The sequence below is a fragment of the Staurois parvus genome, unplaced genomic scaffold (genome assembly GCF_062004578.1).
Source record: "Staurois parvus isolate SC_StPar_1 unplaced genomic scaffold, SC_StPar_1.0 ptg000287l, whole genome shotgun sequence".
Taxonomy (NCBI): domain Eukaryota; kingdom Metazoa; phylum Chordata; class Amphibia; order Anura; family Ranidae; genus Staurois; species Staurois parvus.
Genome location: NW_028318083.1, coordinates 10,755,010 through 10,779,395, shown reverse-complemented (window position 1 = coordinate 10,779,395; position 24,386 = coordinate 10,755,010). Strand labels below are relative to the sequence as shown.

Here is a 24,386-nt window from a genome sequence, read left to right as displayed (position 1 = left end):
AAAAAAAAAAATAATAATAAAATGAATAAACTTTGTTTGAAATTCCCAGTATTAGAGGATAATCATTGGTTCACACTTTGCCAGCCACAATCTTGATGTAAATAAAATAGCATAGTTGGATTCCCCACTCATCATTTTCTTAAGGGAATTTACAAAAGATTGCAGCACACAATTTGAAGCAGGTGTGCATGGCAACCCATCAAATTTATCTTTCAAAGCTTAATGACACTAAACTCGGGTTAAAAAAAAATATATATATTAATGTATGTATTCTTAAAGTGGTTCTAAAGGCAGAAGGTTTTTTTACCTTAACGCATTCTATGCATTAATCACTTGCCCTCCTGAGGATTTATCCCCCTTCCTGACCAGGTCATTTTTGCGTTAGGGCACTGTGTTACTTTGACAATTGCGTGGTCATGCAAAGCTACACCCAATTAAATTTACGTCTTTTTCCCACTAATTGAGCTTTCTTTCTGTGGTATTTGAATGCCTGTGCGGTTTTTATTTTTTGCACTATAAAAAAAAAAAAAAAAAAAAAAGGCCGACAATTTTGAGAGAAAAAAAAAATATATATATATTTTTGACTTTTTGCTATTAAACATGTCCAGTAAAAAAAAATTTAAATTCTAGGCCAAAATTTATTTTGCTACATGTCTTTGCTAAAAAAAAATCCAATACTTGTAAATTAGTTTGTTTGCATGAAAGTCATAGCGTTTACAAATGGCGGTATATATACTGGATTTTTTTACTAGTAATGGCGGCGATCAGCTACTTATCGGGACTGCGGCAGACATTCTGCCACTGGGAGGAACCGACTGTGTCACTGACATCCCCAATGACACCAATACAGTGATCAGTGCTACAAAAAAAAAAAAAAAAAAAAAAAAAAAAAAAAAAGCACTGACACTAACTAATGGCACTGGGCAGGTAGGGGTTAACATGAGGGGCGATCAAAGGGTGCAGGGAGTGTTTTACTGGGGGGTGGTGTATGTGCGCTTCACTGTAATCACACTGCTCTGGATGGCTGTTCTGTGCACAGTCATCCAGAGCAGAATGCCTGAGCTGACAGGGAGAAGGGACTGTTCGTAAACAAAACAGTCCTCTTCCCCATCAGAGATGCTTGGTAATCATGGATCAGTATATCTACTATAGGGTGGCGGGACAGCGGTTAAGTTAAAAAGTGTACTGGGTGCAGCTTCCCAGACACCCTCTTATACTTCCCTGAGCCCAATCTTGATCCAGCGTTGTGCATTAGAGCAGCGGCTCCCCCAAGTTTTTCTATCTTCATTGGCGCATACAACAGCTGCTGCAGCTGCAATGGGGGGTAGGCTTGGCCGAGCCACACTCTGTGTTTGAATGGATAAAGTCAACTCACTGGAGCGTGCAGCTCGGGGACAAGCCTGCTCAAATGACCCCATAGCAAGGGGCTTACTACTAGGGGCACTTGGTGAGGAGAGGAGCCAGGACCGCCAGCGGGGGACCCAAAAAGAAGAGGATTGTGGTTGCTCTGTGCAAAACTTTTAGAATCACTTTAAATTAAACAAAAAAAAAAAAAATTCTATCTGGACTTCAGCTCATTACACACAGCTTGCTGTTTTAGGAAATTATTCCTCACACAAAGGGACACATTCATTGTTTGTAACTAACCTGCCTTCTTATGCTCCATACAGGCAAAAATGAATGCATGTCTCCTAATGATGATATGACTTACTGAACTGTACCTTTTGTAATCCTTTATAAAAGGATGGTTATGGCCCTCAGGGCTCTCTGTTGTCTGTATTTGTCTTATTTCAATAAAGTATCTGTGGAACTAATAAAATCCCTTCTATTGTTCTCAGCCTCCTCAAAATCCATAAATTCTATTCTATTATTTCTCTTGTCGTGATTTGACATCCTGCTTAGAGGAAGGTTAGATTCGTTCTCTGTGGTCCCACTGTGTGTAGGAAAGTAGCCAGCCTTTTTGGCTCGCTCTGAGATGGACTATGGGCTATTGAACTTGTAGTGTGCACAGAACATTGCACAAGACCGCAACTAACAAGTACTGCTCATCTTAAACAAAAAGGAAGTGAAAGAGGAAACGGAGCGGTTCAGGAGCTCACGGAAGATGGTACAAGGATGCAGAAAAACACAGTAAGAAACAATTTCATGAAATATAGTACTATAGTATAGTATAGAGACAAGTACAAGAAGGAAAAAAAAAAAAAAAGGCTTGTACACACGATGAGAATATCGGACGAATGATTGTCCGCTCTCTTTTTTTGCATGCTAGACTCATATCTAAACAAAATTGGTTACTAGATTTATGAAAGTTCTCGTAAAACAGAAAACAACTTCCCGCAATTATAGTGTCCTTTTAAGAAACAGAGATCAGCGGCGATCCCGAGGATCGTTGCTGATCTCAGATCATTAGTGGTTTAGGAAACAGATGATCAGCGGAGAGCATGTTCTCCGCTGATCATCTCAGCACACAGATGGCCAGTATATGAAGGAGCGATGTCAGCCCTTCACCGGCGAAGTATGTTCTTCCTCCAGATTCTCCAGCCCAGAGCTCGAGAATCAGGGGAACCGCATTGAAGCAGCGGTAATTTACTGCTGCTTAGTAAACAGTGTTTGACTGATCTTACTGTAATCTCGCGAGATCATCGTAAAAGCAGCCGTTTTCCAGCGTTCAAAGCGTTTGTAGATCGCGTCTCCCTTCATTCGGAGAAGTGATCTACACCGCTTCAGAAAAAGGCATTCAGAGGAGAACTCTCTCCTCTGAGAATACCAGAGAACTGAGCACTTACCGCTGCATGATAAAAGGACACCCATGTAATTTATTATATTGTAATATATTCCTTTGTTCCTGATCATGCGTGGTCTTTGTCGCTTGATTTTTTTTTTTTCAAATGAATACTGTACTGATTAAAACAAAAATTGTTCGATTTGGTATTTTACACAAAATTGTTCGCACTTGTCCCTTTGGATAATTTTGCATAAATTGTCATGATTGGCTCTTGAAAGCTGTGTACTATCAGAATATCGGCTGATCATTGCGAAAACGTTTTTTCTTCCGATTTTCTCATTGGGTGTACTAGGCTTAAGGGCATCAATTTGTGTCAGTTGAGGCTAAAAAAGTTAGTAAAATTCCCCCGTGTGTGCAAAAAGAGATATGCTGTGTTTTGAAGAAAAAAAAACTATATACGTTAGTTATAAGGGTTTTAAAGCAAAAAACATATTGAACATGGACTACACAATTTGTAACAAATGTTAAAAACAATTCCTAGAATCGCAGCACCCGTCTAGGCAGATTCTATTTGAAACAAGTGGTATTAGGCGTCAATAAACAGGAAGTGCACAGAATCACATAACAGGATGCAGGAAAACAGGTGGCATTGAAGAGGAGAAGCTGAACGCAGCATGCGCCAACATGACCAGCCACAAAACAGCTGCAAACCCAGCTATTCCATAGAAACATTTACACTATTTATAGAAACTTCTCTATCAGGGGCTGCAGAGATGCCTCCAAGGATACGCACAAAGAAATACATTTGTTTAGATACCCATTTAGCAATTCCATACCTTGAGCTCATTCTCATACTATTTTTACATTTTTTAAATTCTCAACACAACGTAATTATGTACGGAAAGCAACCCTTTAAGCATTTTTTTTTACTACAGTATATGTATGCTATTTTTATTCATTTATGTGTTTCAAATGAACCCAGCTTTTATACTGACAGATATGATACATGCCATTCGTGTGGATGTCCTACATGCACCTTTGCTATCCAATCCACTAAACTAACCTAATTCTGTATCGGCTCATGTACACGGGACATTTGGAAAACTCTTCTGAACGATGGAAACTGACTGCTGGAAAACGTAGGTTGAAAAACGTCAGTTTAGCCGCATTTGCATACTGCATTTATGCGCGTTTGCTTTTAGAAGAGTTTTTAAAAGAACCTCAGGAGACCTTCCCAAATGCCCAGAATGCACTGAAAAATAGTAAAAAAATTACTATTTCAGACATTTTGAGAGGAATAGAGAGCAGAAGCAGACAGAGCAGTATGTGTTGAGATTACTTGTCTTTTCTGGTTGTATTCACTATGGACCCAATCATGAGCATAATACGGCACGTTCTACCATTTATTTCTTCACGAAAAACCTGGAACTGACTGCACTGGTGTACTATGTCCATTTGAATACATGGAAAACGCTTTGCATACATTTCTGATGACGACAAAGGCTCTGGACAGCATCTGGACATGGAACATTTAAAAACCACTTCTAAACGCAAACGCTTATAAATGTTGTTAACCGCGTTTACAAGCATTTGAAAACGCTGGTAAAATCTATTCCTGAACCCAAGTTTGGTGCGTTAAAAAAAAACAAAAAAAACCAAAAAGACTGTAAACCCAACGGCCTGTAAACGACTATGTGTACACGGACACATAGGAAAACAAAGGAGAGTTCAGGGCCTGCTGAAAGAAATGCTGAACAGCTCCTGAACATCAGTTTAGGAGCTGCAGTGTGCATGAGCCCTATTTGTGAAACATTGTATTCTTCATATGTGACAAAATCCTCAAACTTGATGGAAAGGTTTGTCTTTGATGATCTTTCGCAGTAATGGTGGCAGCTAGAAAGTCCCATGCTGTCCTCTCTGCAACTACTATTACTAGGATGCTCCAATTTAATGAGGTGGCTAACTGTAGACCAGGGTTTCTCAACCAGGGTTCCTAGGGGTTCCTTGAACAATGAGCAGTTTTTGCAGCTAAGATAAGTTTCCACTGACACCATTGACCTTTTTAGTGGTTAGGGTGAGATTCTCCCCATTGACCACAAGTGTAAGGAGCATTCTTCCCACTGACCGTCACACTAATGTATGATGAGCTATAGATCTAGTACTTTTCAGCAGGGGTTCCCTGAGCCTGGAAACTTATTTCAAGGGTTCCTCCGAGGTAAAAAAAAAAAAGTTGAGAAAGACCGCTATAGACCTTCAAAAATTAACTTGGACTTTGTCACTTATCACTTTGTCTTGACCTGCAACCTAGGGCATTCTAATATGCAAATCTTGACTCCAGAAAGGAAAGTTGACAGTTAGTAACCAAAACCAATTTTCAAGAGACTGCTGACTGAGGTAATCCATCTCACCAAGGCTGGCTGCACACCGCAGAGCTGCAATTTGGGTGCAGTGCGTTTGTATGCACATTCTACTTGTGGTTTAGGGTGTGATCCCATCGACTTCTATTACATTGTGCGCTTTCATTAAAGCGCATCAAAGTTCTGCATGCTGCATCTTTGATGCACTTTCAGAAAATGCATGATCTGATCTAAAACTGCATGCAATAAGTGCACTCAACTGCACCCAAACCACATCACTCCTCAGCAACAGAAAATCTATATAGCATTTTTACAGAATTGCCTCATGTGAATATGGCCTAAAAGATCTATGGCAACATCAGCTAACTTTCAACTTTCCTTTCTGTAGATTTAGAGATTTTGCATTTTCATTACGTATATCAATCTTTTTCAGTTAAAGCACATAACAGCATGGTATTTTTCCAAGTCATGCATTTGTCACAACCATTATTTATAATGATCGGGTCATGTAGAACCTCCCTTTTGAAAGAAGTACTTTTTTCTTTTGTATGTACAGAGCTTTTCTAACTTGCAGAAAAAATTTCTATGTAGGTGGGTGCCAGTCATTCTGTTTTCTATAAATAAATCCACATTATTAGGTTTGCATCATATCCATCCATCAGCCTAGTCAGAGAGAACATCTGAGCACATCCCAGCAGTGCCCCAACGCAGTGGAGGATAGGAAGGTCACCTCACTATCAATCATTTTCAGTGGCACCTCTCACTGTTCAGCCTTACGGTGATGAAGATACTGACTGTTCCTAAATGTCATAAAAGGATATTAAAACTCTTTTGAAGTCTTAAAACCCTTTTTCTATAGGCCTACACCTCCTTATGTTATGATTTTTAATGGATTCTACCTAAACTTTTTTCTTGTTGTGGAGAGGCACTTTCTGACCCTCTGCTCCCAAGAACCACTCCTCAGCAGTAGAAAATCTATTCAGCACTTTTACATCACTGCCTGTAACATACCCTAGAAATGATAAACTACAGAACAGCACCCGTCATTCCTCAATCTAGGATGCCTGATGTGCGTATTGCTTAAAAACCATGATCGGCAGCAATGGCAAAGCTACAAATTCTGTAACTACAGATCACTACACTACACCGTGGTAGCAGATGGAGTACATATAGTATTCCATCAGTGAGCTCCCATGATAGAGTGCAAATGCTTTGCCTCGGATATGTCAATCACAGCAGAATGGGCAGTTCTGGGCTGAGAATGCTTACATAGATGAGTAAAGGCCATACCCCTCATCTCAAGCGTCCTTGTACACATAAGAGGGGGTATATATGGCCAGGACTGCTAGATTACAGACAGTACTTGGCAAGGCAGATGTCAACATCTGATGCCTTTTAGACCACACACTCACTTAGACACACTCTGTATTTGCTGTAACAGGAACCTAGGAACATTACTATGAACACAGAGGCAGTTACCACAATGTTTGTTGGAATTAATATATATTTTGGTGACTAAAATTGGGCTTTGCAGAGGGGATTTAAAAACAGACCAAACCACAATTACAAATGCATTATAACTAGGTATCCTAGCACAATTTCAAAACTTGATGTTACTTTGCAAATACCTTGCTGATATGAAATTCCAGTCTTCTTATGTACCTCTCAATGGTTTTGATTTGCTATAAAGGAAGATATAAACAAGTTTTTATAAACCGACTGGGCTACACACTATAAATTTCACACTTGCCTGGAACTTTCATACGCATACATGTTTCCCATTACTTTTCCCCAAACAAATGCAAACACTATATTGAAAACAGGCGACGCAGAAAAAGGGCCAGCCATTTTTTTGACAATCAGGCTCCCTAAGCAAATACAAATCGGTCCTACTGCTGTAAAAATGGTGCATGTCAGTGATTTTGGTCATTTAAAGTGTCTGTTTACTTTGGCATGACCTGGACGTTTAGTATGCCAAAGGTTCTTATCTACAAAAGTCCTGACAAACCTGTCCATGTTTTATTTATTCTATGCGGTAGATGTATTTTTCTGAACAAGTATACTTTTTTTTGTTTTAGCTTAATCCCCAATCTATGTGCGTTTCTGAGAGCCATCCTTCAACCTTTAATTTCCATCTCATCCCCAAAAGTAGCTCAGTCCTTGCTATTCAGACTCTAAAGCCTTGATTGCCCAAGTGGATAGGTGTTCTCTACAGCTCACTACCAAATAAACCTATTCTGACCCAATAAATGTCTATAATCTAAATAAGTAAACTGCAGGGTTACATGGTTATATAGTTGGTTGAACTGGATGGACTTTTTTTTTTTTTTTTTTTAATGTGGCTGAAAAAAAGACAAAAAGTTATAATCCTATACCCACAGTTGGTCCAGAGGAAGGCAAAAAAAACCCAGAAAAGCATGATCCAATTTGCTCTTGCAGGGGAAATAATTCCTTCCTGATCCCCCTAGAGGCAATTTGATATTCCCTGGATCAACTTTACCTATAAAATGTTAGTAACCACTTATATTCTGTGTATCTAGGAAAGAAACCTTTTTTTGAAGCAATCCACTGCGCTGGCCAGAACCAACTCTTGAGGGAGTCTATTCCACATTTTCACAGCTCTTACTGTGAAGAAACCTTTCCGTGGTGGACAGTTAGGCCCAAAACAGGATTCAAGAGAAGGCTTTTTGGGTGAGAGTGCACATTCAAATTGCAGTAGCATATTTATGTCAGAACACCAGCTGGAGGTAGTGTACCCAAATATTTCTGGTTTTCCTGTAGGGAACAATAGACATGGGACAAAGTTTTCAAATCTGCCTAAGAAAGGTCCCTTTCACACAGGGCGGACTCAGTTCTGATCAACAGGGGATCCGCTCACAGACCCCCACTGATTAGAGCAGTGAGTGGACACGGACAAAGTGGGCAGCCGGCTGTAAACAGACTCCGCTCTCCGTTTACATCCAACTACCCTCTGATCTGCCAAAACGGAAGACAAGTCCCTTCAGTTTTTTTCTTTTGTAGTGGACCGGATTGGAACGGCTTGTCGATAAGGATGTATGAACCCTCCAATCATCCTGTCAGTTTTTCAGGTGGATGCAATTGGATCCCCCATGTGAAAGGGGCTATTGTTTTCAGCAAGGCTCAGAGATGTATCAGCTACTAATCATACGACAGACCAAGAGACAATCTTGTGTCTATAGCCAATTTGACAATTGTGGCAGGATAACACTCTTCTGCAGAGAGCAGTACAGTAAAAATGAGGGTGGAAGGGTAAAAGAAAAAAAAAAAAAAAAAAAAGTGTGGAGTTCCTGTATTTATTTTCCAATTATACTTACCTAAGTAGATGCAGCATCAGTCCATTGCTGCATCTGTCCCCTGTCGGCATGACTGCTGATCGCCGAGTTCTCACAGCCGCTCTGAGCAGGGAGAGCGGTGACTGTCAGTCATCACTGTCTGCTCTGCTCACCAGCGCTCACTGGAGTGCTGGGCTGTGGAGGGGGTGGGGACGGCTGGCTCAGGCTCTCAGTGGCTTGCTGAGAGGCTGAGTCAGGTGCCGCTCCAGACTCTGGGCTGGATCCAGACTTTGAAGTCAGGATCTTTCCCCAGCCTGGGCTGGCTGAAAACGGGTCAAAGGAGTGCTGTGGCTGTGCTTCTCCTTTAAAGCTGAAGTTTAGCTAAAGAAACAACTTTTTTCCTCTTTAGATTTAGTTACATTACTTACCGTAAGGAGTTATTAAAAAGGCAAATATTTTTTTAAATTAAAACATGTTATACTCACCTGCTCTGTGCAGTGGTATTGCACAGAGTGGCCCCGATCCACCTCTTCTCGGGTCCCCCACCAATGTTCCTGGCTCCTCCTCCTTTGTTTGTTCCCATAGCAAGCTGTTTGCTATGGGGACAAATGCTGCATGTTCGTCCCTGACCTGTGTGTCTATCAAGCCACGTTCTATAGACACACACAGTGGACTTTGCCCCGCCCTCCACTTCCTCCTCACTACACTTGATTGACAGCAGCAAGAATCAATGGCTCCTGCTGCTGTTCGAATCCCTGTGTGAAGAGGAAGGGGAGAAGAGATGGAGCTGTGCACAGTGCTGATCTCTTTTCCCCTCTATTCCCCTTCACACAAGGAACTTAAAAATGTTTTTTACCTTAATGCAAGCAAGGTAAAAATAAACATTTTTAGATTTAGTATCACTTTAAAGTATATGTTTTTTAATATGAAATCACATGACCTCTGTTCTCAGCTGCATAAAGGGGCTTAGAAAGCTGGGTGGAGATTGCAGGGGGGTATGTCAGAGACAGACAGCAGTACCACTGGAGCACAGCTTGCCTCTTCACTGGGAAGATCAAAGTAGAATGCAAATATAAAACTGACCACACTTGGCTGGATATGCTTTTATGCCTGACATGGTTAGCTTAAAACAGAAAAAGCATGGGGACTGCCAGTATCACCAGCTATTTCACACAAAGGGAACAATGCAAACAGAACAGGATACTTTTTAATACACTGATGAAGTATGTTCCATGATGTGCAGGCTGCTGAATTCAGTGGAGGTCTTCACTGCAGAGCTGCCCTGTTGCTGAAATTCTGGTGCTGTGGGGGTTAACTGCTTCAGGTATCCAGGCTCAGATGCTCTAAAGATGGTCCGACAGGAACATGCCTTCCTCAATGGAAGAAAAGGTGGGGGAGTGTCCCCCTCAAATTATCTTTATTGGAGTGGAGACCAGAGACCTACAATTGTTAATCCCCACAGTGCCAGATGTTCAGCTGCAGGTAAAGGACAGGGCAACCTGAAGATTTCTAGAGAATCCAGTAGTCTGCAAATCATCAGATATACTTATGGGGCTGTAAAACCTAAACATATTTTACCTTAATGCATTCCTTGCATTATGGTAAAAATATTTAGGTTAAACCATCACCCCCTCACTCCCCCTTATATTTAGTCCTCACTCGATCCACTGCTGTGCCTATCTGCAGTGGCTCTCTCAACTTCTTCCCCACTCTCAAAAGGGTTTTCGGAGAACAGAGTGAGCCATTGGTTCCCGCTGCTGTCAATCAAATCTTGTAACTAGGGAGCAGGTTCGAGCCTCTCTCTCTGTGTCAATGGATACAGGCAGCGTGGCTCAGGATTGAGTATACAAGTTTGCCACCACTGGAAGCGGCTTCCCATAGTGGCACACAAAGAAAAGGAGGAGCCAGGAGCACCAGCGAGGCACCCAAGAGGAGGAGGTTCGGGACCGCTCTGTGCAGTTCCATTGCACATAGCAGGTAAGTATAAACCTCTGTTAGTTAAAAATAAATAAATCTTAATCATTTTAACTACAAGCAAGTATTGTAGCTAAAGCTGGAAAGAAAGGCTTTTTTTTTTTTTTCAACTAATCGTCAGCTTGAAGTGGATATATTCAGCTACCACCCACACAATCATCAATTCACTAAACATACATCAGAAATCAAAATACAATGCTATCAAAAAATGTATTTTTTCTTAAATTTAGTAATAGTGTTTCTGAACTATAATGATGAAATTTATGCATGCATTGTAGCTATTAACATTGGTGGGCAATTGAAGGCTATAAAAACAACAAATTAAAGGGAAGAAAAATAAATTAGCTGGATGGTATCCAAAGAAAAATTATGACAAGGTTAGATAAAGATAAAAGGCTTTAATGCAACATAGAATGTTTCCCCATGCCTAGCCACAAGTTACATTTTAAAGAAAAGGGAAGGATTTGTTTCTTCACAATTTTTAAAGAAGACAGTGTTGCAAGAAAGCATTTTCCTTTTTATTGTTCTTCTTGCTATGACAATATTTCCTACAGCTGTTACATATTTGGAAAGACACTCATCATAAAAATGGGTTCATAAGGACATCTTAAATCATCTTTATTTTTTTTTTTAATATAAAGTTAGAAACCCACAATGGCAACTCATATATTTCTCTAATGACCAATGCAATTTAAAAGACAAAAAAAAAACAAAAACTTTGAAAACCTTAAACAAAACAGTCATCAATATGCGAGTGTTCTCTAGAATGACATGACCCAGCCATAGGAGAGCTGCTAATGTACACAATGATGACCCTCCAAAGTTCAAAGCTAACAATGATGTCAACATAAAAAGAACACAATCTCTCCCTATGGCTGACAATCAGGCTCACATGAATGTGCTTTTTCTTTATGAGTCAGTCTGTTAAGGAGGCAGAATTCCTTTAGATTGTAAGCTCCATGAGCAGGGCCTTCCTTCTGTACTGAAATATATTGTAAATTGTACTTTACCGTTACATTGTAAAGCGCTGCGCAAACTGTTGGCGTTATATAAATCCTGTATAATAATAATAATAATTCCTCGCTCCAGACAGTATAAGGAGTGTATGTTTGAGTTTGGGTAAAGGAAACACCTTTGCACTCCTTTTATAGATCTCTAAATTTGAGCAGTGTACAAGGCACTATACACATTAGCCAAACGAATATTTGTAAAAGCAGGCCATGTTAAATACAGGGATTTTTTTCAGCTGGAACAGATTTCTATCACCTCCAGCAGTGACCCTGTGTGCACTGCTATTTACTGTCACTTGTAGACACAGAAGCCAAATTTCTTTGTCACAAGTTATGGCGCACCTTTCCCAGAAGCTTCCGAAAAAACCTCCCTGCCCTGCACTCAGGGTGTGGACAAAGGAGGAACAACTGTCAGAATGCAGGGTGTTTATGGCCGGCAGGGAGTAGGCATACCATGCTGAGACACAGACTCCCGCCTCGATGCTGATGCCCCCCTCTGAATAATAATCGCTGCTGCTGTTGGTGAATGGGGGAGATGCAGAGCTGCAAATGAGTGTGGACTCCGTGCACTGTGTGGGAAAATAAGACCCATAAGGTAAAAAATAAAGGTAAACAGATGAGGACAGTGGTTGGACAGTAATGAACTCCTGAACCCTGCACCCTCAGCATAATACACTCCTGAACTCTGCATTTTGGGCATGATGTACTCCTGAACCCTGCATTCTGTGTGTAGCATAATGCCTGAACCTTGCATTCTGTGTACGAACCTATTCCCCCCAAAAAATAAGCACTGGTTAATTATACACCAGGTTGCTCAAACTATAGAACCAAGTTGTAGAGTTGGTTCATTCCAGCCTGTACAACCACCCGCTACTGCTATAACTCCATCAATGGCAAGAATCAGATTGCATTCAGCAGAGTAAATATGATCCATCGATAAAGTAACTCACCTTGTCCAGATCATACAGGACTCCCTGTATAAAACAAGAAAAAAAAAAAAGATTAATAATTATTTGGGGGTCAGCGTAAAGACAATTATACCAGCATGTGGAAGGAATTTATTGTAGGCGGTAATCGTTTTATGCATTGTAATTGCAAGAAATGTGGAGCAGCTATTGTATTTTATATTCAAACATCCCCACACTGCGAGGTCTACTCCCATTAACACCAGGAAGTGCTCAGATTTTGGCAACTTACCAGCCTTGAATTTCTTCTCATGTCTTTGAGCTGGGCAGTCAACTTGTCTAGTTCAGTTTGATGAACTTCCAGGTACTCGCTACCAAGAGAAATTAAACACCAAATAGGAGTGAAGGTGAGAACAAAGAATCTAAAACAAATAACTTATTAGAACCTATTAATGGAGTCCCAATTTTGAGCCAATTAACAGCAACACGAGCCTTTCTTCCCCTGCTGAGTATTATATTCTCTAATTAAATCATCATCTATTTTACTGGCAGCCATATAAAAGACATTCATGAATCTCAGTAATACAAAAATAGTATGGTTTACCATTAGGACCCTATACAGTAATTTATTACCTGATATACATGGGCCAGAAGACCATTCCAGGCATCACTTGTGATAATTTAGTGTAAAGTAAATGAGAATGCAGCAAGTACTTTGCCAACAGTTGGATGGCTTCCAGCAAGTGGAAATATCTTTTCAACTAGTTGGGTTGATTTAATGACATTTAAGACACTCGTAAAGTCATCTCTAATTTTTTGTCAGATCTAATGAGATATCTGGCCTTCTGCAGCCAGTCTACCAAAGTCAAAGGTTTGCTTGATTTAGAGCATCAACAAGTAATCCTCACCTTTACTTCACTTATAATGGTCATTTGAATTATTCTGCTCAAAACTATGCACAAACTCTGGGATGGGACTGCAGCTGGGGTGTCAAAACTTGGCATCTCCAGATTATAGATTTAAATCTAATTTTCAGCTTTTTTTGGAAACTACATTTTTGGGGTCTGGAGGCCTGTACAGCTACTTGCACCCCCATCCTCTATAAAGTCTTATTACCTGTGTTTTGATCCCAAGCTATGTAATCTACCATTTATAGTCTGTACCCAGTCCGTTATGGTTATAATTCACTTGTAACTTTACTTACTCAAGGCCATTTTTTAAGGCTCCATATATTTCTTCTACTCTCTCGGGTTGTGGTTCTTTAGAACTACTGCCATTTTTATGGCCCATGTTGTGCATTTTCTTTTGTTTTGCTTGAGGTTTTTTGGGGGCTGAAGAGTTTCCAAGAAAAGAGTTGCACCTATATAAATAAAATAAATAAACCAGTTTAACATTTTAGAAGATTAAACACTCATCTCCTTTTCTACCAAACAGAACAGATATTGAATTTTTACGGATCATTACCAATAAACAGCAAAAATCCCACACTAAAACAACCAATGAGCTTAAAGGGCCTTCCATTAGAAGAAACAAATATTAGTAGTTTAAAGTGGAACTTTACTCATAACTTGACAAAAGTTAATGTTCATTAGCAAGGAACATACATTCTACATTAATTATGCTACCACAATTTGTGTGTGCTGTAAATTGCTTTCAGCAGTGCACCTGCTTCTTCCTGCTGGAGGCTGCCATTTTGCTGAAGCCCAGAGCCCTGAGCAGCATTAAATCTTTAGGCTGTCAGCAGATCGGACTCTACAAATTCTGGCACAGTGCCTATAAATAGAGAGCAACTGAGCATGTGCACTGCAGGGTGAGAAAGTGTATTACTAGATCTTAAACAGTATAGGCACTTAATGTTTTACACAGTTATACCTGCAAAAGAGGCCAGCCTGAAGTGATTTAGGAGGACTTAATTTTCTGACTAAAGTGCCACTCTAACCAGTTTTGGACTTTAGACGTAGCACACAAGCCCTGAAAATTGTTAATCAAAATTCTTTGGGCACGTAGTATGACCTGCTTCTCCTCCACCAAAGCTCTGTCAGTTTACACAGCTAATTTTTACAGTAGATGTGGCCACTCACAGAACAATGTTTGAAATGTCAATATGGATTTCAGTACAGAAATGTTATTCTTGCTACATTGCAATTACTCTGGCTCATTCATAGTAGATCACTGGGCAACTTTTGATCTGCATCTAATGTCAGTTAAAGTGATAATTATTTAAAAAAAAAAAAATTTGTAAGTTTACAAAACATGTTATGCTTATCTGCTTTGTGCAATGGTTTTACACAGAACAGTCTGGATCCTCTTCTCTGGTCCCTCATTGCTGTTCCTGGCTCCTCACCTCTGCTGAGTGCCCTGATAGTAAGCTGCTTGCAATGGGAGCAATCATGCACGTCTGTTTCCAGGCAGCGCTCTGTGTGTCCACTGACACACAGAACGTGGCTAAGTCCTCACTGGCTGTGAATGACAGCAGCAGCCAATGGCTCCCGCTGCTGTGTGTAAACCTATGAGGGCAGAAAGAGCATGAAGAAAGCACTGCACAGCACTGTATCAAGATCCAGCTCAGGAAAGCAACCTTGAATGTTAAATAAATTAAACCTCCTAGCTTTACAGCCACCCTAAAGCAACCTTGAATGTTAAAGAAAGTAAATGGTTTCTATTTAGCCCCTTATTTATCAGGGTGGATAAAAATCGGTAAATTTGATAAAAATCAAAGCAATTTACAAATAAATAAATACATTTTAATAAAATGCTTTTGGAGCAAAAATCTAAAAGATAATGTATCTTAAAAAGAAAACTAATAATTTAGTTTATTCAGCATGAAAAGCTTAGTTATGTAGCATGAGGCTGTATATTCTGCAATATGTACATTTTTGGTAAACTCATTCAATTAATCCAAGCTCAAGCAGAGATAACATACACTGCGTTGATGCATTCACACAATTTCACAGTAACAATGAGAAAAAACATGAAATAAAATAATTTGAGTAGTTCTCCAACTATGTGTGATTAACCTACTAACCTAAAATAGGTTCCGATATCGCTGTTTTACTAACCTGACAGCTTATTATTCTAAAGGAAACCTTTACTTGATTTGCAAATATTAAAGATTCTAACTACCAGCAAGAATGAGTCGGATTCCTTACATTTAAAGAGCACCTGTCATTTTAGATCCATCATGGCAGTGCCTGTTAGCTGTTGTCCACTCACCTGCTGCCACCAAGTCTCTCACCTTGTTGTGTCACTGCCACATCACCAGCCATCCCATTAAAGTGAATGGGACGGTCGGTGAGTCAACAGCGGGTCAGAGGAGGAGCCTCTGCAGGACAGAGATGACAGTTGCTCTTTGAAAATGATGATTTAAATCAAGCCTTTTCACTAGTGATTTAAATCATTATTTAAATCAAATCCACGAGAACAGATCAGCTTCTGTGCTTTGTGTGGTCCTGGCTCTGAATATCCATGACTGCAATGGTTAACAGCTTCGGGTCCTCAGGAAGAATAGCAGTGGAGAGGGTTTTGATGGGCACAAGCCCCGGCCTCCTCCTTTTACGAAAGCGCTTTCATGGATTACACTGACTATAGAACATGATCTGTGAATGGGAGAGAGTCTGATAAGTCACAGGATTCTCTTCCATTCACAAATCATGTTACAAGCAGCATAATAAATGGAAAAAAAAAAAAAAAATTCCCATCTTGCCATCTATCCTGCTGTTCTGCCTGAAGACCAGATGCAGTTAACCACTACAGTGGCAAAGGTTCAGAGACAGGAAGAAAACCGGCATCCCTACAGTGAAGATTTCTCCAGGATCCAGCTGTCTGCACATCGTGGGACATACTTCATTACAATAAAGTGATACGTCTAAAACTGTAGGGAACTCTTTAGCTTGAACTAAGTGTTATCACAAAATCAACTGACATGTAAAGGTTCCTCTGATCTACAAAGTGTATAGTGAGCAAGAGCTGAAATGGTAAATGACTTTCCAGCTAGGTTCACACTCACGCGGTGTGGTACATCGCATGTGATTCGCATAGGAACCGCACTGCATTCCTGTGCAAAGCACATGCGAATTGTGCGCGGCTTGAGCCATACATTATGTATGGCTCAAATCGCACCGCATCAAAAAGCAGGGTCCGTACTAGAATTGGATCACATGGGTATTCACACCTATGCGATCCGATTCTGCTCATCGCACCGCGTTTTGTGGGCAAATTTCGGGTGATGTTAACTTAACATACACATCCACAGCGGTTTGCATGAACGGGGTGAGACTGATGCTGTATTCGCACAGAAAAAATTGAATTCCGGACCGGATCAGTGTAAACCCAGACTAAAGGATTTTAAATAAGAAAACTGCATACAGTAAGTCTAGGGGAACAAGAAAGACACTTATCAGAGATTTCTATTGTATGCTGTATGTCCTATGAATAGAGTTGGGATTAAAATACAATATAAAAATATGTGAGAGAAAGCATGTGGAAATGTGAAAGTCGAAAAAAAATTGACATAAAAAAAAAAAGGGAAATTATAGGGTATTTTCAGTAAAAACTTTGAACTATTTACGTTAAAGTTATTCTTGCGCAACTTTTACATTTTAAGAAGCGACTTTTTTTTTGGTGTTTTATTGTAGTAGGTAATCTACAAATCTCTACATTTTAATAAGCCTGCCTAACAGCTGTTGAGATAAGATATCAACCACACAGGGAGTGTATAGGTTTCAATGCCTCAGTTGACTCAGACTTTAATTGAGAGAATCAACATTAAGCCTGGGTTCACACTTGAGCGGGTCTGTAGATGTAGATTTCCTGTGCAAATCATATGCGATTTGTGTGTGGTGCAATCGGAACCATACATTATGTATGGCTCAAATCGCACCTGCACCAAAAAGGTGAAGGACCCTTTTTTGGGTCTGCACTAGAATAAGATCGTATGGGTATTCACACCCATGCGATCCGATTCTGCACATCACACCTCATTTTGCAGACTGATTTTGGGGTGTTAACTTAATACACCCCCGCATTGGTTCGCATGAACGGGGTGCAATTCTGATGCGGTACAGAATTCACACTGAAAACGCTGCGAATTCCGCACCACATCAGTGTGAACCAGGGCTAAGCAGGTTTACTGTATATCACTGCAAAACAGGAAGCAACACCTGCATATGCCATGCGCAAAAGATGGTTGCCCTTATGTACATAAAGAATTACAAGTTACACATTATGATAAAGTGATTTATAGTAATTTGATGTCTTTTTACAGTGGAATCTAAAAAATAATAGAAAGTACTATATTCCTTTAAGGAAAACACTGCAATATTAAATCAAAATATGTGCTTACTGAAAATACACCTTACCTCCTATTTAAAAGATCCTTACACTGTGCCCAGTATTATAAAATATAATATTGCTGTATCTTTTAGGGGGCTTTTTAAATATGTTTCTGTGACTCAGCTATCACAAATAATCCTATATTTTAATTAATATTCCACTACATCCTGTTCCTCTCTGACTCCTGGGGATCGGTTCAAGAGGCGTTCATCCTCATCTAAACTTTGCACTGATATCTGCAGATCATTTTGTTTTTCTCAAGGGCACTTCATCTGCAGAGGACCGTCCCATGATCAATGGTGGACATATCTGACAGATCTTCGAATGGTTTGGACTCAGGGGTGTCAAACTGGCGGCCCTCCAGCTGTTGCCAAAACTACAAGTCCCATCATGCCTCTGCCTTTCGGAGTCATGCTTGTAATTGTCAATCTTGGGCAGCACAGTGGCTAAATGGTTAGCACGTCCGCCTGGCAGTACTAGGGTCATTGGTTCGAATTCCAGCCACGGCACCACCTGCCTGGAGTTTACATGTTCTCCCTGTACCTGCGTGGGTTTCCTCTGGGTACTCCGGTTTCCTCCCACACTCCAAAGACATGCTGGTAGGTTAATTGGATCCGGTCTAAATTGGCCCTAGTATGTGTGTGTATGTATGAATGCAAGTTAGGGACCTTAGATTGTACGCCCCTTGAGGGTTGTACAGCGTAAAAGCGCTGTGTAAATTGACGACGCTATATAAGTAACTGAAATAAATAAAAAAATAAATGTTTATTTGCCACAATCATCTGCTCCATCTAGTAGCTGTTATGTGACATTTTCCTGAAATGCCTCAATCAGCAAAATACTGCATTATGGCCAATAAATGGAGCCGACAACCATAGGTTCTGATTGATAATACGTGTCTATAATTAACAGTCAGTCATTCTGTGTTGTCATTTTCAGCTGTTATCTATAGGCTACCTACACTTATGGGTCTGGTTTTTTTTTTTGGTTTTTTTACTAAAAATTGACAAAAAGTGTCTCAAGCCTAATACAGTGTTTTCCTGATTGAGGATTTTTGTGAAAATACTAAATTATGGCTGCTTATGATCATAAGAAATAAAGATATTAGGAGAAATACGGGATTATTTGTGACATGCTTGAGACATTTGCACATCTTTTTCCTGTATGAACAGACCACGAAGTGTAAGTACGTTACGATATTAAGGTTAGGACATGAAGATAAAGAATACAGCCTCAGCCTGTGATTGGACAATGAAGACAGCACCATATACAGTGGATATTGTTATTGTTGTACTCTACTGTAATCACATGCACCGTTCAAAGCAACTGGCGTGGAGTACTGTCCATTCCTCTCCCAGTCAGCTCTGCAGAGGATTATAGATGGTATATATAAAAGGAAAATTCGAGTACTTCTAGTAGGTCTATGAAAACTATGTTTAATGATTTTTATTAAACACAAAAGGTTAGGTTGTTTTTATCTAAGTGGTGTTCAGCTTAAAAAAACAAAAAAACCAAACAAAAAAAAGCAATAAAATAGGACTACTAAATAAGGCAGCTATCTTGGCACACAATATCAGCAGTGTATGGTAGGTAACCTTCATAGAACACTAATCCAAAGAAATCTCTAATACTAGGCTACAAAACAAAAATCACCAATTGCCTTTCCTCAATCGCCTTGCTAGATAATAAAGCGTGATTATCTTTTTTTTTTTTATTGAATAAAATAGGAGGACGTAAGCCACATGCATCATGAGAGTGGATATTCTGCCTGGAGCGCAGGCACATTAGAATTACTTACCGAGATCTTCTTTCTGGGATGCCACTAAATCCAGCAAATGACTGACTTCTGAGAATCCCATTAGGTCCTCCTGGAGGAAATGTCTGAGAGCCCACAGACATGATATCCGGGCTTCTGAAAGATAACTCTGCAAGACAAACCAGAAGGGGGTTTTAGTGCAGGCCTTTGTGTAAAGAGAATACAATGAAATGCTTTCTGTGTTATCACAGTTGATAAGTGAAGCCTGAACAACACTGATTGGAAATGGCACTGATGGGCTTCTAGCTTGGGGAATAATTGTACCATAGAGATAACCTGTTTTGTGGTTTTCCTCAGTGTCAGTCATACTGCCAAGCAGTACAACTTTTCTATATACCTCATACCGCCGAATGCTCAAAATGCTCATTTTCATATGCATTATGGGCATTTCTAATGGTGTAACATGAAATAAAAATACTAAAAACACACAACACTAAATGAACATGTAAATAAGCATTCATTTTAGTCAGTGGCAGAGAAGTCCCTTAAAAGAAGTAAAAACAAAATGAAAAAAAAAAAAAAAAAAAAATACCCAACTGAGTGACATTTAATTTGCTAAAGCATAGTCTATCAAGAATTGTCATTTTTTTTTTTTTTATGAAATACTTGCAGTTTTCACGTTTCATTCTTTGTTTCTGCTGATCTCCTGCAGCCTAGGTGGAGGAGCAGAACTCAAGGTTTCAGTGAACTTTAGGCTCCATGCCAGGGGCGGACTGACAACTCACACTCAGAGCACACCCAAAAAAGCCTAGAAAAAAAAAAAAAAAAAAAAAGTACCAGGGGCATTTCATGGGGCCCCCTACTGACCCTGGGCCCTCGGGCTGTGCCCGAGTGCTTGAATGGCCAGTCCAACCCTACTCCATGCACACTGGGCGTTATAACAACGTTGGTAGCGTTAGCTGTTTAAAGTCACGTTAAAAATGTGAGTTTTTCAGTGGTTTTTAGCATTTTTGCATTAGCAGTTAGCCACACTTCATAGTGTTTTGCCACATTTGCATTTTTTTTTTTCCAAAAAAAAAAAAAATTTTTTTTGCTCAGTTTTTTTAGCTGTAAAAATGCTCTACTAGAAACCCACTAGTTCTGGGTTTTTTCCCAGCCACAAAATGCTGATTACAGCCTATGTGTTCATAGACACATAGGATAACATGCTGAGGAGTTTACTGGCTGTAGAAAAAAAAACTCCAAAAGCCAAAAATAGCAGTAGTAAAAACGTCCAGTGTGCATGAGGACTTAAAAAGTTAATTTGGACCAAGTTGGTCTAAAAGAGTGATTTACTTTCCTAACAGATGCAGCAGCTGTGTGCACTGTATAAACTGTATATATCCTCCGCTACATACAATGCTGTGTTCGCTCCCAGAACAAAAACGGGCTGAGTGTGTTAGGTATTCTATGAATACAAAGCTTCCTCTGATTGGCTGAGGCAGGGAAGTTGGTGGATGACATCATGATCTCCACCTCAGCCAAACAGAGGAAGCTTTGTATTCACGCATAGAATACAAAGCTCCCTGTGAATGGCTGAGCAGCGTAGTATTTTTGTTCTGAGAGCGGGACATGAAGTTCCTGTCTCACTGCCAAGACACTGTAGACTGTATCCAGCTGAGGATACATAGAGTTTATACAGTGCACATAGCGGAGGCATCTATTAGTGTAGTAAATCGTTTGTTTGGACCACAAACTCGTAGTTCTCAATGAACAACCACGGCACGGTGAGTGCTGGGGTAGTTCATTGGAGTCTTCCCGTCATAAGTATAGGCTTGCCCATAGGCTGATCACTCATGCAATGCTTTACAGGCTCCTACTATAAAAAATAATAAATGTGCAATGCAAAAAAAAAAAAAACACAAAAAACAAAAAGAAGAAGAGTATTATTTTATGTAGAAAGGTGACTGTATCCTTTAATATTGGTACATCTGCACTTCTGGTTTTCTCTTCGTTTCATTGCAAAGTCCCACAAATACCTGCCAGAGAGGTCCATCTAATGCAGCTTGCTGAGATAGCGTGGAAATGATGCTGCATTGCTTCTGAACTCAGAGCAGAGTTGCCACTCCTATGTAGGCTGTATCTGCTTTCAATATAGTTTGATGAGATGTAGTTGCAGGTGACATGGCTATTACTATTATCACTACTGATTCACAAGCCTGTAGCTTGTCAATCAGTGCCTTGCCATGCTTGGTCCTGTCCACTGCTTTCTAGATTGACAACCTCTGTGGCTGAAGCCCTCCCACTGTGAGCTGCAGTGTCTGGGAGGGAGAACATGTGAGATAAATGAAGGAAAGGTTTGTTTTTGTCCAGCAAGGTAAAGGAAGTTTTTATTTTAGTGATTAGGATTGTGCATACTCTAATGTCTACCTTGTGCACCAGCTAGTGAACATTATTTGATGGATCAATGAATTCTAGGAACAATTTGAAATGCTATATAAACATAATGATAATCATGCAAGAAAACACACAAGCTTTTATAGAGGCAATAAAAATAAACATGGAGGTTTGAAGTCAGCAGGCTGGAGAGCAGGCACGTAAAACATGTGCTATTTGTGGAAATCAGCGGGATTCTTGTATATACAGCTCACTTCCCACCCTCCTCTCTCAATCATTCTCACATCTCTTTTTATTCCTTGATCAGATCATTACTCATTTATATGATACAAAAGAAAGTCTCACAAGGGCAATCTTGGCTTCACCCATTCTTCTTTATTTAGTCCAAAGTATACAGTGGATATAAAAAGTCTACACACCCCTGTTAAAATGTCAGGTTTCTGTGATGTAAAAAAGAGACAAAAATAAATCATTTCAGAACTTTTTCCACCTTTAATGTGTACAACTCAATTGAAAAAAACAAACTGAAATCTTTTTTTTTTTGTTGGGGGGGAGGGGGAGTAAACATAAAAAACTAAAAATAAATGTGGTTGCATAAGTGTGCACACCCTCTTATAACTGGGAATGTAGCTGTGCTCAAAATTAAGCAATCACATTAAAAATCATGTTAAATAGGAGTCCGTACACACCTGCCATCGTGTAAAGTGCCTCTGATTAACCCCAAATAAAGTTCAGATGTTTTAGTAGGTCTTTCCTGACATATTCGTTGCATACTATAGTAAAAGCCATGGTCTGCAGAGAGCTGCCAAAGCATCAGAGGGATTCCATTGTTAAAAGGTATCGGTCAGGAGAAGGGTACAAAAGAATTTCCAAGGCATTAGATATACCATGGAACAAAGTGAAGACAGTCATCAAGTGGAGAAAATATGGTGAAACAGTGACATTACCAAGAACTGGACGTGTCTCCAAAACTGATGAAAAGACGAAAAGAAAACTGATCTGGGAGTCTGCCAAGAGGCCTACAGCAACATTAAAGGAGCTGCAGGAATATCTGGCAAATACTGGCTGTGTGGTACATGTGACAACAATCTCCTGTATTCTTCATATATCTTGGCTACAGAGTACAGTGGCAAGACAGAAGCCTATTCTTACAAAGAAACATCCAAGCCCGGCTAAATTTTGCAAAAACACATCTGAAGTCTCCCAAAAGCATGTGGGAAAATGTGTTATGGTCTGATGAAACCAAAGTTGAACTTTTTGGCCATAATTCCAAAAGATATGTTTGGCAAAAAAACAACACTGCACATCACCAAAAAAACACCATACCAACATTGAAGCATGGTGGTGGCAGCATAATGCGTTGGGGCTGTTTTTCTTCAGCTGGAATTGAGGCCTTAGTCAAGGTAAAACAGTTCCAAATACCAGTTAATATTAGCACAAAATCTTTCAACATGACAACGACCCAAAGCATACATCCAAATCAAAGGCATGGCTTCATCAGAAGATAAAAAAGTTTTGGAATGGCCCAGCCCAGAGCCCAGACCTGAATCTGAACTAAAATCTGTGGGGTGATCTGAAGAGGGCTGTGCACAGGAAATGCCCTCGCAATCTGACAGATTTGGAGTGTTTTTGTAAGGAAGAGTGAGCAAATATTGCCAAGTCAAGATGTGCCATGCGGATAGATTCATACCCAAAAAGACTAAAAAGAGTGCCATTATAAAATCAAAAGGCGCTTCAACAAAATATTAGTTTAAGGGTGTGCACACTTATTCAACCATATTATTTTATTTTTTATTTTTACTTCTCTCAACCTAAAAGATTTCAGTTTGTTGCTCAACGGAGTTGTACAGTTTATAGGTTACATTAAAAAAGGTGAAAAAAGTTCTGAAATTATTTCTCTGTCTCATTTTTTTACATCTCAGAAACCTGAGATTTTAACAGGGGTGTGTAGACTTTTTGTATCCATGGTATGTTAAAAAACAGCTAAAGACTAGTTGAAAAGGGAACTATCATTGCTATCTTCATTGTCCTTTACTTGGACTACCAAACTCCCCTATCTGGGGGTTCGCCTGATGCCTTTTTACAATACACTATACCAGGCAAAGTATCCCCCCCCTTTTTAGATCCCTGGCCCCGCCCTTCTCTGCTCTTGGTCTCAATTTCCTATTTTTTGGATAGGCCATTTAAATGCAGTCAAAACGTCCTTCCTACCTAAGCTCCTTTACCACTTTCAGGTTTTACCTGTCCATGTCCCACCAGTAATGATACAGGCCCTACAAGACAGTTCTCTCATTCATCTGGCATACCACAAGGCCCCGTATTAACAGGTCCACACTATACAGACACAAGTATGAGGGGGGATTAGGAACCCTGCGTCTTCTTCACTATTACAAGGCGGCTCAACTGGCCCCACTCACTAGACTCCATTCTACTACTGAAACCCCCATATTGGCACGGTTGGACAAAATTGGCTGTGGTAATATGGCTTCTAAAACTCTGCTCTGGCTACCACCTCCCCAACACCCACCTTCTCTAACTCCTCCTTTAACCCACTTCCTTAACGTTTGGGACTCTGTAATATACTCCAGTGGCCTTATATCTCCATATCTTCCGCTGAGCCTGACAAACTGTCCTCTGTTCCTTCCTGGCTTTAAAGCCC

General features: G+C 40.0%; 1 protein-coding gene across 4 annotated transcripts in view; it reads right to left on the bottom strand.

Moving 5' to 3' along the window:
• The window catches only part of RIPOR2 (RHO family interacting cell polarization regulator 2), a 213,311-nt gene that overhangs the window by 83,048 nt on the left and 105,877 nt on the right, over nt 1–24,386 (bottom strand). For all 4 annotated transcript variants that reach the window (XM_089682232.1, XM_089682235.1, XM_089682234.1 and 1 more), the window contains exons 2-6: nt 19,394–19,520; nt 13,469–13,624; nt 12,557–12,635; nt 12,310–12,333; nt 6,711–6,764 (exon numbers count right to left, since the gene is read on the bottom strand). In XM_089682232.1, coding sequence (XP_089538358.1) covers nt 6,711–6,764; nt 12,310–12,333; nt 12,557–12,635; nt 13,469–13,624; nt 19,394–19,520 — 440 coding nt within the window. The remainder of the gene's footprint in view (nt 1–6,710; nt 6,765–12,309; nt 12,334–12,556; nt 12,636–13,468; nt 13,625–19,393; nt 19,521–24,386) is intronic.